Source organism: Bos grunniens, chromosome 18 (genome assembly GCF_055505025.1).
Source record: "Bos grunniens cultivar Pamir isolate PY7600 chromosome 18, Bosgru_T2T1.0, whole genome shotgun sequence".
Taxonomy (NCBI): domain Eukaryota; kingdom Metazoa; phylum Chordata; class Mammalia; order Artiodactyla; family Bovidae; genus Bos; species Bos grunniens.
The window spans coordinates 65061459-65084328 of NC_141182.1; the positions used below are offsets into that span (position 1 = coordinate 65061459).

At 44.4% G+C, this 22870-nt stretch overlaps 1 protein-coding gene and 1 long non-coding RNA gene across 7 annotated transcripts in view; both read right to left on the reverse strand.

Annotated features, from left to right (window-relative positions):
* Window positions 1–9618, reverse strand: part of LOC147354802 (uncharacterized) — a 29869-nt gene extending 20251 nt beyond the window's left edge. Inside the window, exon 1 of the long non-coding RNA XR_015146609.1 lies at window positions 9413–9618. This is a non-coding gene — a long non-coding RNA (uncharacterized LOC147354802). The remainder of the gene's footprint in view (window positions 1–9412) is intronic.
* A 4665-nt stretch (window positions 9619–14283) lies between these two features.
* On the reverse strand, window positions 14284–21873 carry LOC147354805 (uncharacterized). 6 transcript variants are annotated; one of them, XM_086354875.1, is made up of 4 exons: window positions 21660–21873; window positions 19551–19576; window positions 17684–17810; window positions 14284–16437 (listed from the first exon to the last, which is right to left on the reverse strand). In XM_086354875.1, exons 2-4 carry the CDS (start codon window positions 19563–19565, stop codon window positions 15266–15268), a joined length of 1314 nt encoding a protein of 437 aa, XP_086211001.1. In that variant the 5' UTR covers window positions 19566–19576; window positions 21660–21873; the 3' UTR covers window positions 14284–15265. The 6 variants fall into 6 exon arrangements, with proteins under 6 accessions (XP_086211001.1, XP_086211002.1, XP_086210999.1 ...); XM_086354876.1 differs by having other exon boundaries at window positions 19454–19576; XM_086354873.1 differs by having other exon boundaries at window positions 19551–19621.
* Between the last annotated feature and the right edge of the window lie 997 nt (window positions 21874–22870).

Below are 22870 nucleotides of genomic sequence, written 5' to 3' on the forward strand. Positions count from 1 at the left end.
CCTGAAGAAGTATGGATGGAGGTTCAAGACATTGTACACGAGGCAGGGATCAAAATGATCCTCCCCTCAAAAAAAATCCCCAAGAAAAAGAAATGTAAAAAGGCAAAATGATTGTCTGAGGAGGTCTTACAAATAGCTGAGAAAAGAGGAGAAGCTACAGGCAAAGGAGAAAAGGAAAGATATACCCATTTGAATGCAGAGTTCCAAAGAATAGCAAGGAGAGAGAAGAAAGCCTTCCTCAGTGATCAGTGCAAAATAGAGGAAAACAATACAATGGGAAACACTAAAGCTCTCTTCAAGAAAATTAAGATACCAAGAAAATATTTCATGCAAAGATGGGCACAATAAAGGAAAGAAATGGTATGGACATAACAGAAGCAGAACATATTAAGAAGAGGTGGCAAGAATACATAGAAATAAAGTGAAGTCGCTCAGTTGTGGCTGACTCTTTGCAACCCCAAGGACTGTAGCCAGCCAGGCTTCACCATCCATGGAATTTTCCAGGCAAGGATACTGGAATGGGTTGCCATTTCCTTCTCCAGGTGATCTTCCCGACCAAGGGATCAAACCCGGGTCTCCTGAATTGCAGGAAGACTCTTTACCATCTAAGCCACCAGGAAAGCACAAAAAAGATCCTAATGATCCAGATAATCATGGTGGTGTGATCACTCACCTAGAGCCAGACATCGTGGAATGCAAAGTAAAGCAGGCCTTAGGAAGCATCACCACAAACAAAGCTAGTGGAGGTGATGGAATTCTAGTTGAGCTATTTCAAATCCTAAAAGATGATGCTGTTAAAGGGCTGCACTCAGTATGCCAGCAAACTGGGAAATTGCAGCAGTGGCCACAGGACTGGAAAAAGTCACTTTTCATTTAAATCCCAAAGAAGGGCAAGGCCAAAGAATTTTCAAACTACCACAGAATTCCTCTCGTCTCACACGCTAGCAAAGTAATGCTCAAAATTTTCCAAGCCAGGCTTCAGCAGTATGTGAACCGTGAACTTTCAGATGTTCAGGCTGGATTTAGAAAAGGCAGAGGAACCAGAGATCAAATTGCCAACATCCATTGGATCATTGAGAAAGCAAGAGGGTTCCAGAAAAACATCTACTTCTGTTTAATTGACTATGACAAAAATTTTGACTGTGTAGATCACAACAAACTGTGGAAAATTCTTCAAAAGATGGGAATATCAGACCACCTGACCTGCCTCCTGAGAAATCTGTATGCAGGTCAAGAAGCAACAGTTAGAACTGGACATGGAACAACAGAGTGGTTCCAAATCGGGAAAGGACTATGTATATCGTCCTGTATATCGTCACCCTGCTTATTTAACTTCTATGCAGAGGACATCATGAGAAATGCCGGGCTGGATGCACCACAAGCTGGAATCAAGATTTCTGAGAGAAATATCAATAACCTCAGATATGCAAATAATACCACTCTTATGGCAGAAAGTAAAGAGGAACTAAAGAGCCTCTTGATGAAAGTGAAAGAGAATGAAAAAGCTGGCTTAAAACTCAACATTCAAAAAAGAAGATCATGGCATCCAGTCCCATCACTTCATGGAAATAGATGGGGAAACAATGAAAACAGTGACAGACTTTATTTTTGGGGGCTCCAAAATCACTGCAGATGGTGACTGCAGCCATGAAATTAAAAGACACTTGCTTCTTGGAAGAAAAGCTAGGACCAACCTAGACAGCATGTTAAAAAGCAGAGACATTACTTTGCCAATAGAGGTCCAGTCTAGTCAAAGCTATGGTGTTTCCAACAGTCATGTATGGATGTGAGAGTTGGACTATAAAGAAAGCTGAGCACTGAAGAATTGATGCTTTTGAACTGTGGTGTTGGAGAAGACTCTTGAGAGTCCCTTGGACTGCAAGGAGATCCAACCAGTCCATCCTAAAGGAAATCAGTCCTGAATATTCATTGGAAGGACTGATGTTGAAGCTGAAACTCCAATACTGTGGCCACCTGATGTGAAGAACTGACTTACTGGAAAAGACCCTAATGCTGGGAAAGACTAAAGGCAGGAGAAGGGGATGACAGAGAATGAGATGGTTGGATGGCATCACCAACCTGATGGACATGAGACAGAGCAATCTCCAGGCGTTGGTGATGGACAGGGAGGCCTGGCGTGCTGCAGTCCATGGGATCACAAAAAGTTGGACACGACTGAGTGACTGAACTGATCCAGTGGACTATTAGCTATAAAAAAGGAACAAAGTAATACCATTTGTAGCAACAAGGATTGACCTAGAGATTGTCATGCAGAGTGACGTAAGTCAAACAGTGAAAACCAAATGCCATATGATGTCCCTTATATGTCAAATGTGAAAAAAGAAGGAAAACAAACAAACAAACAAACTTGTTTACAAAGCAGAAATAGACCCACATATGTGAAAAACAAACTTGTTACTAGTGGGAAAAGCAGGGATGGAATGGACAGAGAAGTATAAAAATTGGGATTGAGATACACAAGCTACTATATATAAATCAGGGATCACAGCCTTGTCATGGTGAAGTGAAGTGAAAGCCATTCATTCATGTCCGAGTCTTTGCATTCCCCAAGGGAAAAACAGTCCATGGAATTCTCCAGGCGAGAATATTGGAGTGGGTAGCTGTTCCCTTCCAAGGGATTTTCCCCAAGTCAGGAATCGAACCAGGGTCTCCTGCATTGCAGGTAGATTCTTTACCAGCTAAATACCAGGGAATATATATATATATATATATATATATATATTCATGGTGAAGGGGTTTGTATAACTCAGCAAAGCTATGAGTCATGCCGTGCAGGGCCACCCAAGACAGATGGGTCGTAGGGAAAGTTCTGACAGATCACTGTCCACTGGATGACAGAACAGTAGACCACTACAGTATTCTTGCCACTAGAACCCCATGAACAGGATGAAAGGCCAAAAAAGATACGACACTGGAAGACGGGCCCCCAGATGGGAAGGTGTCCAGTGTGCTACTGGGGATGAGGAGAGGGCAACGACCGACAGCTCCAGAAAGAACGGAGTGGCTGGGCCAGAGCGGAAACAGTGCCCAGCTGTGGCCGTGTGGTGGTGAAAGTGAAGTCCAGTGCTGTGAAGAACACCACCGCATAGGAACCTGGAACGTCAGGTCTGTGAATCAGGGTAAACTGGATGTGGTCAAGCATGAGACAGCAAGAGTGAACATCAACATCTTAGGAATCAGTGAACTCAAATGGACAGGAATTTATTTAATTCAGATGACCATTATATCTACTACTGTGGGCAAGAAGCCCTTCAAAGAAATGGAATAGCCCTCAGAGTCAACAATAAGAGTGTGAAATCCAGTACTTGGGTACAACCCCAAAACCGACAGAATGATCTCATTTCTTTTCCGAGGCAAACCATTCAACATCACAGTAATCCAAGTTTATGCCCCAACTACTGCTGAAGAAGCTGAAGCTGACCAGTTCTATGAAGACTTAAAGACCTTCTAGAACTAACACCAAAAACGGGTCCTGTTCCTCGTAAGAGACTGGAATGTAAAAGTAGGAAGTCAAGAGATACCTGGAGTAACAGGAAAGTATGGCCTTAGAGTACAAAATGATGCCAGGGCAAAGGCTAACAGAGTTTTGCCAAGAGAATGCACTGGTATAGTAAACCCTCTTCCAACAACACAAGAGAAGACTCTACACATGAACATTACCAAATGGTCATACTGAAATCAGACTGATTATATTCTTTGCAGCCAAAGATGGAGAAGCTTTATACGGTCAGCAAAGACAAGACATGGAGCTGACTGTGGCTCAGATCATGAACTCCTTATTGCAAAATTCAGACTTAAATTGAAGAACATAGGGAAAACCATAGGCCATTCAGGTATGACCTAAATCAAATCCCTTACGATTATACAGTGGAAGTGACAAACAGATTCAAGGGATTAGATCTGACAGAGTGCCTGAAGAACAATGGACAGAGGTTCGTAACACTGTACAAGTCAGTGACCAAATCCACCTCAAAGAAAAAGAAATTCAAGAATGCAAAGTGGTTGTCCAAGGAGACTTCACACAGAGCTGAGCAAAGAAGAGAAGCAAAAGCAATGCAGCAAGAGAAAGATAAACCCAACTGAATGCAGAGTCCCGAAGAACAGCAAGGCGAGGTAGGAAAGCCTTCCTCAGTGACCAATGCAAAGAAATAGAGGAAAACAATAGAATAGGAAAGACTAGAGATCTCTTCAAGGAAATTAGAGATACCAAGGGAACAGTTCATGCAAAGATGGGCTCAATAAAGGACAGAATGTACCATTCACCTAGAGCCAGACATCTTGGAGTATGACGTCAAATGGGCCTTAGAAAGCATTCCTACAGACAAAGCTAGTGGAAGTGAAGGAATTCCAGCTGAGCTATTTAAAACGCCAAAAGATGAATCTGTTAAAGTGCTGCATTCAGTATGTCAGCAAATTTGGAAAAGTCAGAAATGGCCACAGGACTGGAAAAGATCAGTTTTCATTCTAATCCCCAAAACAGGGCAGTGCCAAAGAATGTACAAGCTACCATGATTGCACTCATTTCACATGCTAGTAAGGTCATGCTCAAAATCCTTCAAGCAAGTGTTCAGCAGTACGTGAACCGAGAACTTCCATATGCATAAGCTGGGTTTAGAAAAGGCAGAGGAACCAGAGATCAAATTGCTAACATCCACTGGATCATAAAGAAAGCAGGAGAATTCCAGAAAAACATCTACGTTTACTTCCTAGACCACCGTAAAGCCTTTAACCGGGTGGATTACAACAAACTGGAAAATTCTTAAGAGAGACGGGACTACCAGGCCACCTTACCTGCGTCCTAAGAAAACCTATATGCAGGTCAAGAAGCCACAGTGAAAACTGGACATGGAACAACGGACTGGCTCAAAACTGGGAAAGGATTACAAGGTTGTATATTGTCACCCTGTTTGAAAGTCAAAGTATTAGTCATCCAGTTGTGCCCAATTTTGTGACCCCATGGACTTTAGCCAGTCAGGCTCCTCTGTCCATGGAATTCTCCAGGCAAGAATACTGGAGTGGGTTGCCATTCCCTTCTCTAGGGGGTGTTCCCGACCCAGGGACAGAACCTGGGTCTCCTGCATTACAGGAAGATTCTTAATCATCTGAGCCACCAGGGAAGCTGTCTATTTAGGTCACCCTGTTTGTTTAACTTATATGCAGAGTACATCATGCAAAATGCCAGACTAGATGAAGCTCAAGCTGGAATCAAGATTTCCAGGAGAAATATCAACAACTTCAAATATGCAGATGAGACCCCTCTAATGGCAGAAAGTAGACAAGAACTAAAAAGCCTCTTGATGAGGGTGAAAGAGGAGAGTAAAAATATCTGGCTTAAAAACTCATCATTCAAAAAACTAAGATCATGGCATCCAGTCCTATCACTTCATGGCAAATAGATGGGGAAACAATGCAAACAGTGACAGACTTTATTTTGGGGGCTCCAAAATCACTGCGGATGGTGAGTGCAGCCATGAAATTAAAAGACACTTGCTCCTTGGAAGGAAAGCTGTGACCAACCTAGACAGCATATTAAAATGCAGACATTATTTTGCCGACAAAGTTCCGTCTAGTCAAAGCTATGGTTTTTCCAGTAGTCGTGTACGGAATGGAGAGTTGGACCATAAAGAAGGATTAGCCCTGAAGAATTGGTGCTTTTGAACTGTGGTGTTGAGAGGACTGTTGAGAGTCTCTTGGACTGCAAGGAGATCCAGCCAGTCCATCCTAAAGGAGATCAGTCCTGAATATTCATTGGAAGGACTGATGCTGAAACTCCAATACTTTGGCCACTTGATGTGAAGAACTGACTTACTGGAAAATACCCTGATGCTGGGAAAGATGGAAGGCAAGAGAAGAGGACAGCAGAGGATGAGAGGGTTAGATAGCATCACCGACCCAGTGGATATGAATCTGAGCAAACTCTAGGAGACAATGAAGGATAGGGAAGCCTGGTGTGCTGCAGTCCATGCGGTTGCAACAGTTGGACACAACTTATCGGCTGAACAACAACTATATGTAAAATAGCTGACTGATAAGAGCTTATTGTTTACAGCAAAGAATTCTACTCAATACTGATGAATCACACGGGAAAAGAATCTACAAAAAAGTGGATGCATGTGTCTATATGTGTGATTTACTTCCGGTACACCTGAAACCAACACAACACTGTAAATCAGCTTACTCTAATCAACATTATTTGTAAAAGCCCTCTAAACATGTGTATGTGTGAAGCTGTAAGTTTATGTACTGTATAATGAGTGTGTATCAAAATCTACAAATGCAATAGATAAAACATAGGTAATAATATATAATAATTTCATTCATAGAACTAAGTGAACACTAGTAAGAGAGAGCAAAACAAAATTAAAAAGTGGAAATGTACGTTAAAATACAATAATTTTAACACACACATTAGAAAATGCAGGCTGTATATACCCCAGAACACATGGCAGGTATGGCTACAGCAGTAATGTTTATAAATACAGAAAGCAGGGAAAAGAAAAATAAAGAAAAAACAAATCCATAAACACAGAAGAGCTTTCCACAGGAGTGCTTATAAAGACATTTTACTCATATATTCACACCTACAGAATAAAGCACAAGAAAGGAAAAACCGCCTGTTAGGGAACTGTTGACTGAAACTGCCTGCCTTGGCCAAGCACAATGACAACCACTTGCCTGAGCTGCCTCCCAACTGGGGGTCCTGATAAAGATGGAGGTGCAGTCTATGAAAACTAACTGGGAGATTTCGCGAGGGTCTGAGAGGACGGAAGAGATATGTCCTGCCTACCTCCCAGAATCCCTCACACTGGAATCCATCTTGGTGGGGAGGTGTGTGTGCCTCCAGGAAGGACCCTGAGTCAGAAAGGTGGGCCAGAGACAACCCGCAAACTGAGCCCATTACCATAAAACCGGAGCCACGTGGTGGGGCCGTTCTCCTGGGTTCCCTGACCCTGCTGCCTCCCACGCAGGCACCCCTTTCCAATGAAGCCTCTTCTCTGTCAGCACCTGTGTCCCTTGTAACAATTCATTTCCGAGTGTTAGACAGGAGACCACTCTCAGGCCCAGGAAGGGGTGCCTCTGAGACCCTGCAACCCACACAGAGGACTTGAACTGGCCAGAACCCACATGGGAACTTTAACTGAGATCACACACCTGGTCTCAGATCTTAATGAAGTGCAGGTTTTTGATGTCTCCTCACAAAAAGAATTCAGTGAGAGACAGGTAAGAAGTGGCTTTACTGAGAGAGAGACACTCCACAGAGTGTGGGCCACCTCAAAAGCGAGAGGCCTCAAAATATGATGAGGTTGCTTCTTATGCCCTGGGTAATTTCACAGGCTAATGTGTAGGAGAATTATTCCAACCATTATGGGGGAAGTGGCAGGGATTTTCAGGAATTGGCCACCACCCACTTTTTGACCTTTCATGATTAGCCTTAGAACTGTCACGGCACTGGTGGTGATATTATTTAGATGCTAATGTATTCCACTGAGAATATTAATAACGAGGTTCAAAAGGTCCACGGGAACTCAAATCCTACGCCATCCTGGACTCACTTGGTTCTAACCAGTTTTAGTCACCTCCTATGGATATGTCGTTCTTTTAAAGGCTGTGACCTGTCGCCTTACCTCCTGATTCACCCCTTCCGGCAACAAATGCATAGCCATGAAAAACATGGGTAAAGTCAAACCGTATTGTGCAAAAGAAAAAAGTCATAAAACATTCATTTTCATAAAGTTTTAAAACAAATGAGTGACACTAAACAAAAGTCGTCAGACGTTCCCACATAATCGGCAAAAGAAGCAAGAAAGGAAAGGAGGGACTTCCCCGTTGATCCAGTGGTTAAGAATCCGTCTGCCAGTGCAGGGGACACGGGTTCGATCCCTGATCCGAGAAGATTCCACATGCTGCAACTACTGAAGCCTGCTTGACCTACAGTCCGTGCTCTGCAACAACAGAAGCTTGCAGCCCAACGAAGAGAAGCCCCTGCTCACTACAACTGGACAAAGCCCTTGGGCAGTAAAGAAGACCCAGTGCAGTAAAAAGAAATCAGTTAACAAAATAAAATAAAGGAAATGTTTACTTAAAATATTAACCAATACATTAACTTTCTGAAGACAGGCAGAGCTGTTTTGAAAGAACCCCACAGGCAGCTTCTGAGGTCCGATGTATATACCACTTTTGACCTGAGCAGTGAATAGATATTAATTTTACAGCTTATTCAACTGCACATTGAAGTTCTTGGCACTCCCCACCACTGCACAGGTCATATTTCAAAATTAAGAGAGCCAAGGTTTTGGGGGACAAAGAAAAATAACTATAGTTCCCCTGGTGGCTCAGTGGTAAAGAAGGGGCCTGCCAATGCGGGAGACAGCAGTTTGATCCCCGGGTTGGGAAGATATTCCCTGGAGAAGGCAATGGCAACTCACTCTGGTATTCTGGCCAGGAAAATCCCAAGGACAGAGGAGCCTGTGGGCTACAGCACACAGGCCCTAGACTTTGAGAAACCACACAACTTGGGCATGTACATGCTCGAGCTTGTTCAGTCATGTCCAACTCCTTGCCCTCTTCCAGGGGATCTTCCTGACCGAGGCATCGAACCCACACCTCCTCCTGCATCTCCTGCATTGGCAGGCGAATTCTTTACCGCTGAGCCACCTGGGACGCCCCCATGTAATTGAACAAATTAATAAAAAATATTTCCGTCTGAGAATCCTTGGCCTTCTAAAGCATCTTAAAGTTAGCTGGAGGTTGAAAGAAATTTTAGAATCTATCAAATACTTAACCAAGGTAAAAAGACTTCAACAGCAAACACAGATCACTTAAAGGCAAAGGAACGCACACGCTGTTATCAAAAGCAGTATTCCAAGAAAACTTTGAAGGGAGAAACAGACTCCGGTCTTGTTCTAGTCCCTTCCCAACAAAATCCATTTACCCAACTAGATTTAATCCAATCTAAGAAAATCCTGCTCGTACACAACTCTAAAAACATGGAAACTATCTTCCATAAAAACTTCTTATGGAAACTATCTCAGGGTTGCACCGAGCACCTTCAGTTCCCTAAATAAAATACCTCTTGTCTCTCTCTGTCAAGGGAAGCCAATATTCACTAATTCATATTTCAGTATCTTATTTTCTCCGGGCTTCCCAGGTGGCTCAGAGGTAAAGAATCCGCCTGTCAATGCAGGAGACGCCGGTTCTGGAGAAGGGAAAGGCAACTCACTCCAGTATTCTTGCCCGGAGAATTCCGTGGACAGAGGAGACTGGTGGGCTACGGTCCAGGAGGTCACGAGGAGTCGGACACGACTGAACGACTAAACAACAGGAGACCCCAGATAAAGAACAAAAGCGCTGGGGAATGAGGAGAGTTGGGGGAGGAAGACGCGGCATTTACCTGAATGGGCTACACCTTCGCCGAGCTGGGGGCCAGCGAAGTTTGTTGGCGAAGACGCGGCCGAGCAAAAAGGCACCTCCCGGCCCGAGACAGTCAGCCCACGCCAATCTCAAATCAAATTAAGCAGCGGGCACAGCGTTTCCCAACTCCCGGACCTCAGCGGGCCAGCGATCAGCGGCTCCCCACCGGCGCGCAGGAAGTAGCGCGAGAACAACTCGCCTGTAGATCCCGGAAGGCCCGCCCACACCCCGTCCGCTAGAACGGAAGTGCCTCTGTCCCGAGCCGTCATTGGTCCAGAGACGCCGAGGAAAGCGTTCCTTATTTTCGTGTCCTGTGGAATTGGCAAGGGGCGAAGCTCCGCACATGCGGTAAACGTCCCGCCTCAGCACCAGGCTGGCTGAGTAAGAGAGTCCTGAAGCTCTGAGGACCGGGGTGAGGTTTCACGCTTCCTAAAGAGGATGAACCGAAATTTCCATGGAACGTGGTCTTAGCTGATCACAGAGAGGTGGCCCAGACATAATATTTCAGGTGCTTCCAAACCAAGAAAACCAAGTGGGTCCATGATACCAGCTTATCACCCAGATATAAGGTGCATCCACTTATGCTGTTGTAACTTTTTGTGACCACATGGACTGCAGCATGCCAGGCTCCTCTGTTCTCCACTATCTCCCGGAGTTGCCCAAATTCATGTCCACTGAGCGGGTGATGCTATCTATCTCATCCATGCATAGCTGGGATCTGATAGACATGGTGTTATTGCTCTTCCAGTGGATGTAGGCTAAAGTTTTAGACTCAGTTTATGAGTTGCATTCTATTAGGTCAGAGTCAAGAGAAAAGACTCCAGACACGGTCATGGTGAACAATACAGAGGAAGGATGTGGGGCGACAAGAAGCCGGTGGACCATGTTTTTCTGGTTCCCTCAGAAAACAGCAGAGCCAGTGATGGTGTCCCATTCGGGGAAACCATTTTTGTATCTGCAAAGAAACGTAATGCACACACCAATTACCTCACCTTTTTGCTAACTGATCGCCTGTCCCCACACCTAAAAGCACGCTGTCTCTTTGTCCCCTAAATATCACAAGCACCTGGCCTCCAGGAAGGTAGATATGAGACTGTCTCCTGGCTTGGCTGCATTGTGAACTTCCTCCCCTGCAACCCTTTGTATGTCAGCATTTGGTTTCTTCCACCTCTGTTGCAGTAAAAACTTAATATTCATAACACGAAATTGCCCACAATTGGAGTGCTCATAATAGGGAAATTGAAATGACCATCAAAAGTGGGGTGGGTATATTTTTTAATACATGTCTAGACATAAAGTAATGAAAACTGTGTTAACAATGAGGACTAGGTAAATAATATTGTGAGCACAAATATTTATTCCATCCAGCAAAGTCACTGAAGAAAAGTTCCAACAGATTTTTGCTTTCTCAGTTACTAATTAAAGACTCACATTATATCATAGACACATACCTGGCAAATGAATGTAAGAAAGAATCATTCGGGAACTGCAATCAGCATAGTGAGATACAGCTACATTTTATTTTTGGCTTCACTGGGTCTTCACTGCTGCACAGTCTTTCTCTAGTTTCAGAGAGGAGGGGCCACTCTTGATTGAGCTGTAAGGGTTTCTCATGTTGCAGAGGACGGGCTCTAGGTGCGTGGGCTTCAATAGTTGCAGCAAACATGCTCAGTAGTTGCATCACGTGGGCCCTAGAGCATGCGAGCCTCAGTAGCAGTGGTGCACTGGATTTAGTTGCCCCACATGAATAATCTTCCCAGGCGAGGGATCAAACTCATGTTCCATACACTGGTAAGCTGACTCAACCACCAGACCACCAGGGAAGTCGACCTCTAAACTTTTTAATGAAAGTGAAAGTGAAGTCGCTCAGTCATGTCCGAGTCTGCAACCTCATGGACTGTAGCTTACCAGGCTTCTCTGTCCATGGGATTTTCCAGGCAAGAATACTAGAGTGGGTTGCCATTTCCTTCTCCAGGGGATCTTCCCAACCCAGGGATCGAACCTGGGTCTCCCGCATTGCGGACAGACGCTTTACCATCTGAGCCACCAGGGAAGCCCTTTTCGACGAGGTAATACTCAAAATACTGGCCATACCAACCAACTACTAGTGATAAATACAAGAAAACTGGAATGCTCCGATATCGATGGGATGGCAATAGGGTATAATCATTGACTTTAGAGTATGAAACCACATGGTCATATAATTTTATGTGTATCTTCATGTTAAGTTTATCTATAATAACCAAAATCCCACCCTTTTAAAGATTAATGGAGGGACTTCCCTGGTGTCTAGTAGCTAAGAAGCCACACTCCCAGTGTAGGGAGCCCAAGATCAAACCCTGGTAAGGGAACTAGACTCCCCGTGATGCATCTAACAGGTCCCATGGTGCAACTAAATATACTGTGTGCCTCATTTAACACCAGGAACAACAAAATACATTAAAAAAAAAAAAAAAAAAGACAGGTAAACAATCAGTAGGTGGTATATCCAAATAGTGTATTTTTCGGAAAAAAAGAATTACTCGTAACAGCAAATCATTCTCCAAGCAATTATGCATCATGAAAAAAGATCAAAACCACTATGAGGTACCATTTCACACCAGTCAGAATGGCTGCAATCCAAAAGTCTACAAATAATAAATGCTGGAGAGGGTGTGGAGAAAAGGGAACTCTCTTACACTGTTGGTGGGAATGCAAACTAGTACAGCCACTATGGAGAACAGTGTGGAGATTCCTTAAAAAACTGGAAATAGAACTGCCTTATGATCCAGCAATCCCACTGCTGGGCATACACACTGAGGAAACCAGAAGGGAAAGAGACATGTGTACCCCAATGTTCATCGCAGCACTGTTTATAATAGCCAGGACATGGAAGCAACCTAGACGTCCATCAGCAGATGAATGGATAAGAAAGCAGTGGTACATATACACAATGGAGTATTACTCAGCCATTAAAAAGAATACATTTGAATCAGTTCTAATGAGGTGGATGAAACTGGAGCCTATTATACAGAGTGAAGTAAGCCAGAAGGAAAAACACCAATACAGTATACTAACGCATATATATGGAATTTAGAAAGATGGTAACAATAACCCTGTGTACGAGACAGCAAAAGAGACACTGATGTATAGAACAGTCTTATGGACTCTGTGGGAGAGGGAGAGGGTGGGAAGATTTGGGAGAATGGCATTGAAACATGGAAAATATCATGTATGAAACGAGATGCCAGTCCAGGTTCGATGCACGATACTGGATGCTTGGGGCTAGTGCACTGGGATGACCCAGAGGGATGGTATGGGGAGGGAGGAGGGAGGAGGGTTCAGGATGGGGAACACGTGTATACCTGTGGTGGATTCATTTTGATATTTGGCAAAACTAATACAATTATGTAAAGTTTAAAAAGAAAATTAAAAAGATATAAAAGTAAACATTAAGACCCCAATGATATTGTCTAGAAATTACATAGGAAAAAAGCAAATCAATACTAGTTGCCTGGGACTTCTAAAATGGATGTTAGAAGGTGCATATGGGAGTGATGGGTGTTTGTAATAACGATGATAGTTTTGTGGGTTTACACATATCAACACTTACCTAGGTGTATATTGTAGGGATTTCCATTTCAATGCACACCAACTAAACAGCACAATTCTAATAGAAATTGGCACCACATAAAAATCTGAGTTTTTTTTTTTTTCCACAGATGGGTGGCTTGCAGGTCTTAGTTCTCTGTCCAGGGATCAAACTCAGGCTCCTGGAGGTGAGACAGCAGAGTCCTGACTGCTAGGGAAATCCCTGAAACTGATTCTGATTCTCCTTTTGAGTACCACTCTGGCAACCACACATTAACATCATCACGTCTCCTTGTCTCATGTGAGGGAGACAATCTTCATTGTCTCCCTGTCTCCCTTGCAGTAGCAATGAAGATTGGTGAACAATGAAAGGTGTTACCACTTGCGCTATCCAGGAACTCTGCCTGGGTCCTAAAAAATCACATGACTGGACTGCAGGATTTTCACTTGCCTTCCCCAGTATCTTGAATGTGCAGAAATGGCTCTGCGTTAACAAGGCTTCCCTTGTGGCTCAGCTGGTGGAAGAATCTGCCTGCAATGCAGACCTGGGTTCGACAGATCCTCTGGAGAAGGGAACAGCTATCTACTCCAGTATTCTAGCCTGGAGAATTTCATGGACTGTATAGTCCATGGGGCTGCAAACAGTTGGATACAACTAAGCAACTTTCACCTTCACAATCTGCAGATACTATGGGATGCTAAAACCTTTAATCACTTTGACAGACTGGGACCTCTGGAGGAGAGAAACAGCTCTGTAGTTCTGAAAAATTTCTGCAAAACCCTGATTATAAACAGCCAAATTCACATTCTTGGATGCAGCTTTAGAAAAGACCCTTTCATACCTGTTTTCTAATCTCTTACTCCCTTTTAATGCCCTGATGGTTTCAGTATGAAGTATGATTCCCTGCTAATGTTTATAACCTAACACTCAGCAACACCAGCCTACCACATTGTGGATATTATGGCACATGACTCTGCTCCACCTACAGAACTTCTTCCCTTGAACTATACTGGGGACAGGATATGACATCCCATGTGAGAAAGAGAACAGTTTATGCTGCTCCAAAAAATCACTGGTGGCTTTCACTTGTCTTCATCTCAGGATAACTTCAGGACACACCTAAAATTCTCACCCAGGTCTCAACATTAGTCTCAAGGAACCCTGCAGTCCACCCCAGAAGGCTTTGGACAACAATGCAAAGTAGACCCAAACTAGAGTGAACACTATTCTGTCATGATACTATTCTCAGTGAGGAATACAAAGATAGGAACACACACAAATGCAGTGGCTTAAAAAAGTTTTTATTTATTAAAAGAAAAGAGAATTGCTTAGAAAAAAGCAGTTGTCAAGCAGGGTGACTTGAAGATAGAAACATCTGTCATAAGTATGACATGACTCAATGCCAAAGAAAGTAAACCTCTGTCAGCAGCCATCAGAACCCAGAGTGCATGTGCAAGGTCAAAGCTGCTTAGTTCCTTTCCTAGGCAGTTGATAGGATCTAAGAGCATGACACCACCCAAGTGCTCAGGTTACACGTGCTTTCCTTCAGGGGACAGGAGAGCACAAAGGTCTACCTACCCTGATGACACTGAGGGGACTGACGCCCAAAAGAGGATCTGTCACTTGGCAGAAGAAACTCACAATGACCAGAAGTCTGGCAAGGCTGCTGCACAGGTTAGGAAGTAGACCTGAGCTTCTGAGAAGCTTCCAATGAACCAGGTACCCACAGGCCATCTCCATACTAGGGCTGTGCAGATGGATGGCATTCAACTTCCAGGTGATGATTCCCTTACGGAGCCTGTTCAGTAAGATGTATTCACTAAGAACACAGCTCATTTGCTGTCTCTCCCTCTAGTTTGAAGGCCTTTCTCAACTATGAACTTTGTGGTGACAGATGAGGTTAGACCTTCAGTGGAAACTTTCCTACACGCTCTGTACTCTTGGCTCTACCTGGGCTACGATGGTTCTGGTGCTCGGAGTAGACTTTTGACCACACACACACACACACTCACACACACACACACACTCCCACACACACACTCCCACACACACACTCCCACACACACACACACACTCACACACACACATACACACACACACACACACACGTTTCCACACACACACACACACACACACACTCACACACACACACACACACTCACACACACACTCACACGTTTCCACACTACTGTACTTGTGAGGCCTTTCTGTGGTGTGAAATTTTCTTTTCAGGTGCTTAAGACTTCTCCACATTCAGTGCATTTAGGTAGCTTTTCTCCAGTGTAAATTCAGGTGCTTAATGAGACTAGTTCTATCCCTAAAGCATTTCCCACATTCACTACACATATAAGGTCTTTCTTCAGTGTGGACTCTCTGGTGTTTAGTAAGAACAGACTTTTGGCTAAAACATCTCCCACATTCACTGCATTCAAAAGTCTTTGCTCCACTGTGAATTCTCTGGTGGCCTTGAAGGTGGGCCTTTTGCCTAAATGACTTCCCACATTCACTACACTCATAAGGCCTTTCCCCACTGTGAATTCTTCTATGCATAAAAAGGCTGGAGAAGTACCTAAAGGCTTTCCCACACTCACTGCATTCATAAGGCCACTCTCCTGTGTGGACTCTCTGGTGTTGATCAAGCATGCGTTTACAGTTATAAGTTCTCCCACATTCTCCACATTCATAAGGCCTCTCTCTGGTGTGCACTCTCCAGTGCTGATCAAGTTTGGTTTTAGTACTAAATGTTTTCCCACATTCACTGCACTCATATGGTCTGGCTCCAGTGTGAATTCTCTGGTGCACAACAAGCTGGGAGTGTTGCCTAAAGAACTTCCCACACTCTCTACACTCGTAAGGCCTTTCCCCTGTGTGAATCCTTCTATGTATAGCAAGGCTGGAGCTGCATCTGAAGACTTTCCCACATTCGCTGCATTCATACGGCTTCTCTCCGGTGTGGACTCGATGGTGCTGAGCAAGCCTGGACTTCCGGTAGAAGAGTTTCCCACAGTCATCGCACTTGAAGCGCTTTTCTCCATTGTGAGACTCTGCTACAAACTCCATCATTTGCGGTTTAACCTGGTGCTGGGCATGGTCAGAGGTACCAGGGGAACCCTTCCTCGCCTCCTGGCACTTAAAAGCCTTCTCCAATGCATGGACTGTGCAGCTCCTCATTAAGGCCTTACCCAAATCTCTTCTCATGAGCGTCTCTCCACCGTGCTGGTGGGATTTCACATCTGTCCCACACAGTGTCTGGCCAGGGTTTGTTCGCAGGACCTCGGGTCCACACAAACCACCTTCTAAGGCCAGGTTACCCATGTCCCAGGGACAGACCTTCTGGCTGGACAGGTCTGTCTTTTTGGTATTTCTCTGTGGCACTTCTACAGAAACATTCTGCTCAGAAGGTGTCTGTTCATCCTCTGCTGTATGCCAACACCCTGAAATTTAAAAAAGAAAGAAAAAAAAAACCTGGTAGTGAACTTCATGGAGAAAAATGTAAAAAGAGGAAACCCCATCACAAACTTATATCTGACACAGAAAGAATAAACCCAACAGGAAAAACGCACTGTGGGCAGGACCGGAAAGCCCCAGTCTGCCGTACTGGGCCTCTGCAGGTCACGGAACAGTGAAGATTCACCAGGCAAACATACAAAGATGGGAGGTAGTGCACAGAAGAGCCACAACCAGACAATACACTCCTACAGGAGCAGTTTTTGCCAGGGCCTTGGCTGCTGGTGACACATGTGTGCTATGTGGAAAGCTATGTCCAGGCCCAGGATATTCTGATTGTCACTGAACAGCTGGTGTTCAGGACTATTTCAATGCTAGATGCAGGCCTCGTGACACATTAGCATAGGTGAAAAATGGAAAGCATGAGAGTGAGGATGCTGAAGAATAATGAGGAGTGGAAGACAGAGATGTGAGAGATAATCCTGGGTTGGAAGCTAGAGTAGAAATCACAGAAGGAATCTGTCAGGAACTGAGGAGAAACAGAAATGAGATAATCAGCCACTGGTCGTGGACTGCAAACAGTGTTGGGGCCAGGGGAGGCTTCAAATCTGATTTGAACCTAGCCATATCATTTCCTCCCTGTGCTGCCAATCACCAGGGCCAGACCCATTTTGAGCCCTTCTTCCTGTCACTAGAGTCACGTCCACTTTGGGTCCTATATAACAAAGATTCTCCACTCAACTCCAACTGGACAATAACATGGGACCTAGAAGATGCAAGTGCTAAGAGAAAGAAAGGACGGGTGAGTGGTCAGTACTGGCCCAGGAGTCCAAAATAATAGTACAAAGAATCTTCTATGATGGTTTCACAGAAACAGCCAAGAGTACTTCCTAAATAGGGACCACGTTGGATCCCAACAATTCCTGGAATAGTGAGCCCCAGGAAATGTCAGCTGGAAGGGAAAAGACTCTGGAGCACAGAGGTGCAGAGGTCTTACAGAATCAACTTAGCAGGCAGTGGTTGAGAGGAATGGAACTCACTGAGCTGATTCAAATCATCTGACCTATAATAGCTTCACTGAGAAAATTTCAGAATAGCTGGCATGGGAGCTACTTGTAAGCATTGAGAGAGAGGTGCCCACTGTCCAGCTGTTAAGACAAACAGACTTGCCTTTGGAGAAAGGGGAAAGGCAGAAATCTGGTCAGAATGCCAGGACAGGGGTGAGGGCCTTACCCAAGGATGCAACCAGTGCGAAGTTCTCTAGCATAACATCGTGGTACAGGAGTCTCTGGACCTCATCAATGAGCCTCCATTCCTCTTGTGAAAAGTACACAGCCACGTCCTCAAAGGTCACAGGACCCTGGGATGATGGGGACAATGTGTGCATAAGCAGCCTCTCTCCCCAGGACCCCGTAAGTACCCTAAACCCAGTCCATACTCTGGGGTCATCATCCTCCCCAGGTCCCTGATTCAGAGAGAAGTGCTTCCTTGAACACCAACTCCAACCCCCAGCAACAACACACAGGTCTAAAGACAGATGACTTCTAGGCTGTGGGCCTGGCATGCAGGACCCCTTCCCTCTCTAGCAAGACAACAGCCTGACAGTCCCCAGGGTGATCCACTCCAGACACCAGCAACTTGAACCCACCCTCCCTATTAACAGGGCCCTGGGTCAACTAGTTCAGACACCTTCCCCACATGCATATCACTCAGTGGACCACCTCAGACATCTGACCCCCATCATCACCACCTGGACCACAAAGTTGGCATATCTCCTGTCTCCACATATACCCTTCTGCACATGGCAACAGAAAATCCTTGTCAATGTAACAGGTTCCCAGTATATCCCAACTCTTCACTGGGAGCTCCCCAGCCCTGTTCTGAAGGTTTCCCCACCAGCCCTTGGTCCTGACTTTATCCTCAGTCACAACACGCATATCTAGACACCCCTGGTCCAGTTACACTTCCATCCTGCACATTATGTCTTTTCAACAGTTAATATCTTTGTTCATACAACACCCATTTAAAATGATGTTACATGAACATACCTGCTTAACACATCTTCAGTAAACTCATCTGACATCCTGTCACAAACTTTCCAAGTCCCACCACAAAAGCCTGGTGAGTCACAGGAGGGGGAATATGCACCAGCCTGACTTTGCTATCACTTCATCTCCATTTCTGCTTTCCTTCTGCATCAATTTCAAAGCCATTCCCCCAAAGAAACCTGACCTACTATCTGGACTTCCCCTTCCCTTCTTGCTGATGACCACTCCTCTTGTCTGTCTTGTGACAGTACCCCCTCTCCTCCTCCGTCCCCTAATGGCATCCCAAAGCCTCCCCAGCACTCTAGATCTACATGTTCAGCCGTCCACTTGTCTCCTACAGTTGGAAGTCACTGGAACATCTGAGGCTCAACAGGGCTGAAACTCAATTCCTAATATTCTTACTGAAAACCACTCACTTTCCCAAATCAACTGATGACACTTCCACTCTTCCAGATGCAAATAAAAAGACTTTGGAGGCATGTGACCCCTCCACATTGGTAAATCTGGTCAGCCTCTACTTAAAAACCAAATATTTCTCCTACCTTCACATCCACCACTTTGATCCAGCTATAACCAATGCAAATCTGGAAAATTAAGATAGTCCTTTGATTATCTCCTTGTCTTCCTCTCCCCGAAGTGGTTGTGCACTCTGCAGCCAGAGGCAGCCTCTTAAAACCAAAGTCACATCACTTTTCCTCTCTATTCCAAAATTTCCATTTCCACTATCATTCTCAGAACAGAAACCCATCTTCGCATACTACCAGTCTACCCTAACTCTGGTCCCCTTGCGCTCTGTTTTTACCAGACATTAACAGAGACATACAAATTCTAAAACACATCCACCTCAACTGCATGCTCAAGCATCTGTATGGACTTCCCCGTGAACTTAAGACAACTTTTCACATCTCAGTCCAGTGGCTGCCCAAAATGGGAATCTCTTCAGGTTATCTCTGACCTGGACTTGTAAACCTGGGCTGAGGGTTTCTGAAGTTTCCAGCCACCAAGTCCAGGAAGAATAGCAGCAAAACACTTCTAGGACCCCTGACACTCACCAGTGAACAGTCCATAAGTGGTTCTGCTGAATGTGGAAAAAGCAGGGCAATGTAACTTTAATTTCCACCAGCTACACAGACAAAAAAGATGATTAACGAGTGAACCATTTAACATTTAAGGCAAAGACAAATACTCAAGTGAAAACGAAAGCATGTAAAAGATAAGCTATGGAGTTATGCAATAAAGTCATGTGGATATCTTGAGAAAAGGTTTTCCAAGAGTGGGACAAACAAGTGCAAAGCCTATCAGTCATGTCTGATGTGCCTGAGTAGTATCCATCAGTCTAGTAGACTGGAGCTCAATAATCCAGAGGAATGAGGTATCGGGTTGCAGATGAAATGCTGGTGAAAGCTCATATACGACTGTTACAGCTCTGTGTATGTGTGCTCAGTCACTACAGTCGTGTCTGACTCTTTGTGACCCAATGGGCTCTAGCCCTCCAGGCTCCTCTGTCCGTGGGATTCTCCAGCCAAGAATACTGGAGTCAGCTGCCATGCCCTCCTTAGGGGCCTTCCCTACTCAGAGATCAAGCCTGCGTCTCCTAGATTGCAGGCAGATTCTTCATTGCTGAGCCACCGGGGAAGCCCCTATTACAGCCGTAAGCCAGGTATTAATATATTAATATATCAAAATAAAGTATATGTTTCTGACACCTCCATTTGACTGCCTTCTATTTTCTCCCTTGCCAATAAAACATTTTTCATAGATTACTGCAGTTTGACCTAACTTCTGAACAGTTTATGATTCCTTTTCCAATTTTACTTTGGTAATCTTAAAAATTGTTTTTAAAAAAATTGCTATACACTAAGTTCTGATCTAAAATTATTAGAACATTATATAATAGAATTCAAGACTTTCAAACAGACTAATACAGAGTTACAAGAAAAAAATGAGACCAGAAAATTAGTCTGTGATAAAGGGGTTGTTGGTAGAATCTAAAACTGCTTGGCCTCCAACAGCTTGAGATAACTGGACATCACTGATGACTCTTCAAACCCAAAACAGAGAAAAAAACCTATAGGACCTGACCTTTATTCCACCTTCATTATATAAACATGGAAATATCTTCTTGAGTTCTAAACATCTTGATAGGAATTCCAAGCATTATAACATTCTATCATCACAATGATTAATTTAGTCTCCCTGAAAACAAATATTTTAACAAGATATGTTAATAATTTTCTCTTTCAATATCATCAGAGGACGATGACTTAATAGTAAAATAAGTATTACTAGCAGAGTACAATCACCAAAAAAAGCAGAAAACCTCCAAGTGGCTGTATACTGTAAAACTGTTAACTTTACGTAATGCATGAGAGTGTATGAAAATACAACTACAGGATCCATTAATAAGTACAATCATCTCATTCAAAGAATTAAGCTAAAATTAATAACATGGAGCAAAAGATCAAAAAGTGGAAACATTCATTTAAATACACACTAACATGTCCTTTATACACAACAGAACACATGGAAGGTATGGCTGGAATAGCAATGATTATAAATACAGAAAGCCGAGAGAGAAAGAGAAAAAAAGCCTTCAATAGCAGGATTTAGAGACATTTTACTCACTCACTATGCAAAGTTACAAAAAATGAAAAATTAGCGGATAGCTATGAAAAAAATGGGAAAAGTCACACCATCTTATGTAAGTGAAGAAAAACATATAATACATATATGATTTCAGTCACAAGTTTTAAAACTGAGCAAAGGGAAACTACAGTCGTCGAATATTTTCCACACAGCTGGCAAAACTATCAAGAAAGTAAAGAGATGCTCACCTGAAGCATCAGACAACACCATAACATTTGGGAGACAGGGTAATTGTTTTGGAAGGACCTCCACACACGGCTTTTGGGTCCTACTTGTATCTCGTTTCTCGACTTGACCAGTGAATGGCTATTAATAACAGCTGCGTTTTCAACTGCAGGTGGAAGGTCTCAGCAATTTTTTTCTCCCACGCAGTTTTTTCAAAATTAGAAAAACAGAGGTTTGGGGGAAAAAAATACACACACACACACAGGACACTAGTAAGAGAACACAGGTAAGAACAAAAGTGCCGCAGAATGCTAAGACTTGGCTGAGGGCCCGGAGAGGGCAGCGCTTACCTGAAGCAGATCTGTCAGCACGGCCGTCCCGGCAGAGTCTGAGGGCGGTGGGGCCCGGGCAGGGCGGCGCTGTCCCCGACCCAAGTCAGAGTCAGGCCAGATGGCGCCACGCAGAGCCGCAGACCCTCCTCAGAGCAGCGGGCACAGCATCTTTATCCGGTGACCTTTAAGACCCAAACTTCCCCAGCGACTCCCAGATCCCGCCGGAAGACCCGCCCGGACGCCGTCCTCACAACGGAAGTGCCTCAGTCCTGCGCTTTCAGTTGACCCAGTGACCCAGACGCACCGCGCCTTGCATTCCGGGTAATGTAGTTAACATCGCTCTAGGGCGCTGCAAGGGGCGGTGCTACCGAAGTCGGAAAATTCAGCCTCACTCTCTGGGTAACCAGGAAGCAGTTCCCTAAGGCTCAGAATACTGGTGGGGTTCACCCTTCTTAAAGGGGACGCACCCAGATTTCCTTGGAACACACTACTTAAAGGGGACACACATAGATTTCCGTGGAATGTAGTCTGTACTGATCAGAGGGAGGAACCCAGATATTGGGACTTCCCTGGTGGCCCAGTGGTAAAGAATCTGCCTTGCAGTGCAGGGGAAACTGGGGTTGGATTCTTGGTCCTGGAAGACTCCACACACGGAGGGGCAACGAAGTCCATGGTCAACGAAGTCCACATGCCACTACTAAGACCGGAGGCAGTCAAAAAAAAGAGAGAGAGAGAGAGAGAGAGAGGGACCCAGACACAGTATTTCCCATGTCTCCCCAACCTAAAACGCAAATGGGACACGATACCAGGTTGTCACTCAGACACAAAGTGCATCTAACAAACTGTATCTTATTGCTCTACCAACACCTGTATGCTGCAGCTTTAGATTCATGCTTTAGATGTATGAGTGTCACTGTGTTTGGCCATGGTCAAGGAAGCAGAGAGTAAGACAGAGCCATAGCAAGCAAGACAGAGGAGGGGTGAGGGGTAACCAGAAGCAAGCAGGCCACGTGCTGTGTCTCTGGTAGCCTCGGAAGAAATGTAAACCAAGTGACACTGTCCAATCGACACATATTTCTTACTTCACATTTTGATGTGTCTTCAGTACTTTTCCAGCAGCTAAGATCTACCTGTTTGAAAAGTGACTTCCTGCATGCTATTTTCTCCCCAGACAGTGACTGTATAGTCTCAGTCCTAGTTTATTCCAAAGGGGGCAACTGAAGCCTGAG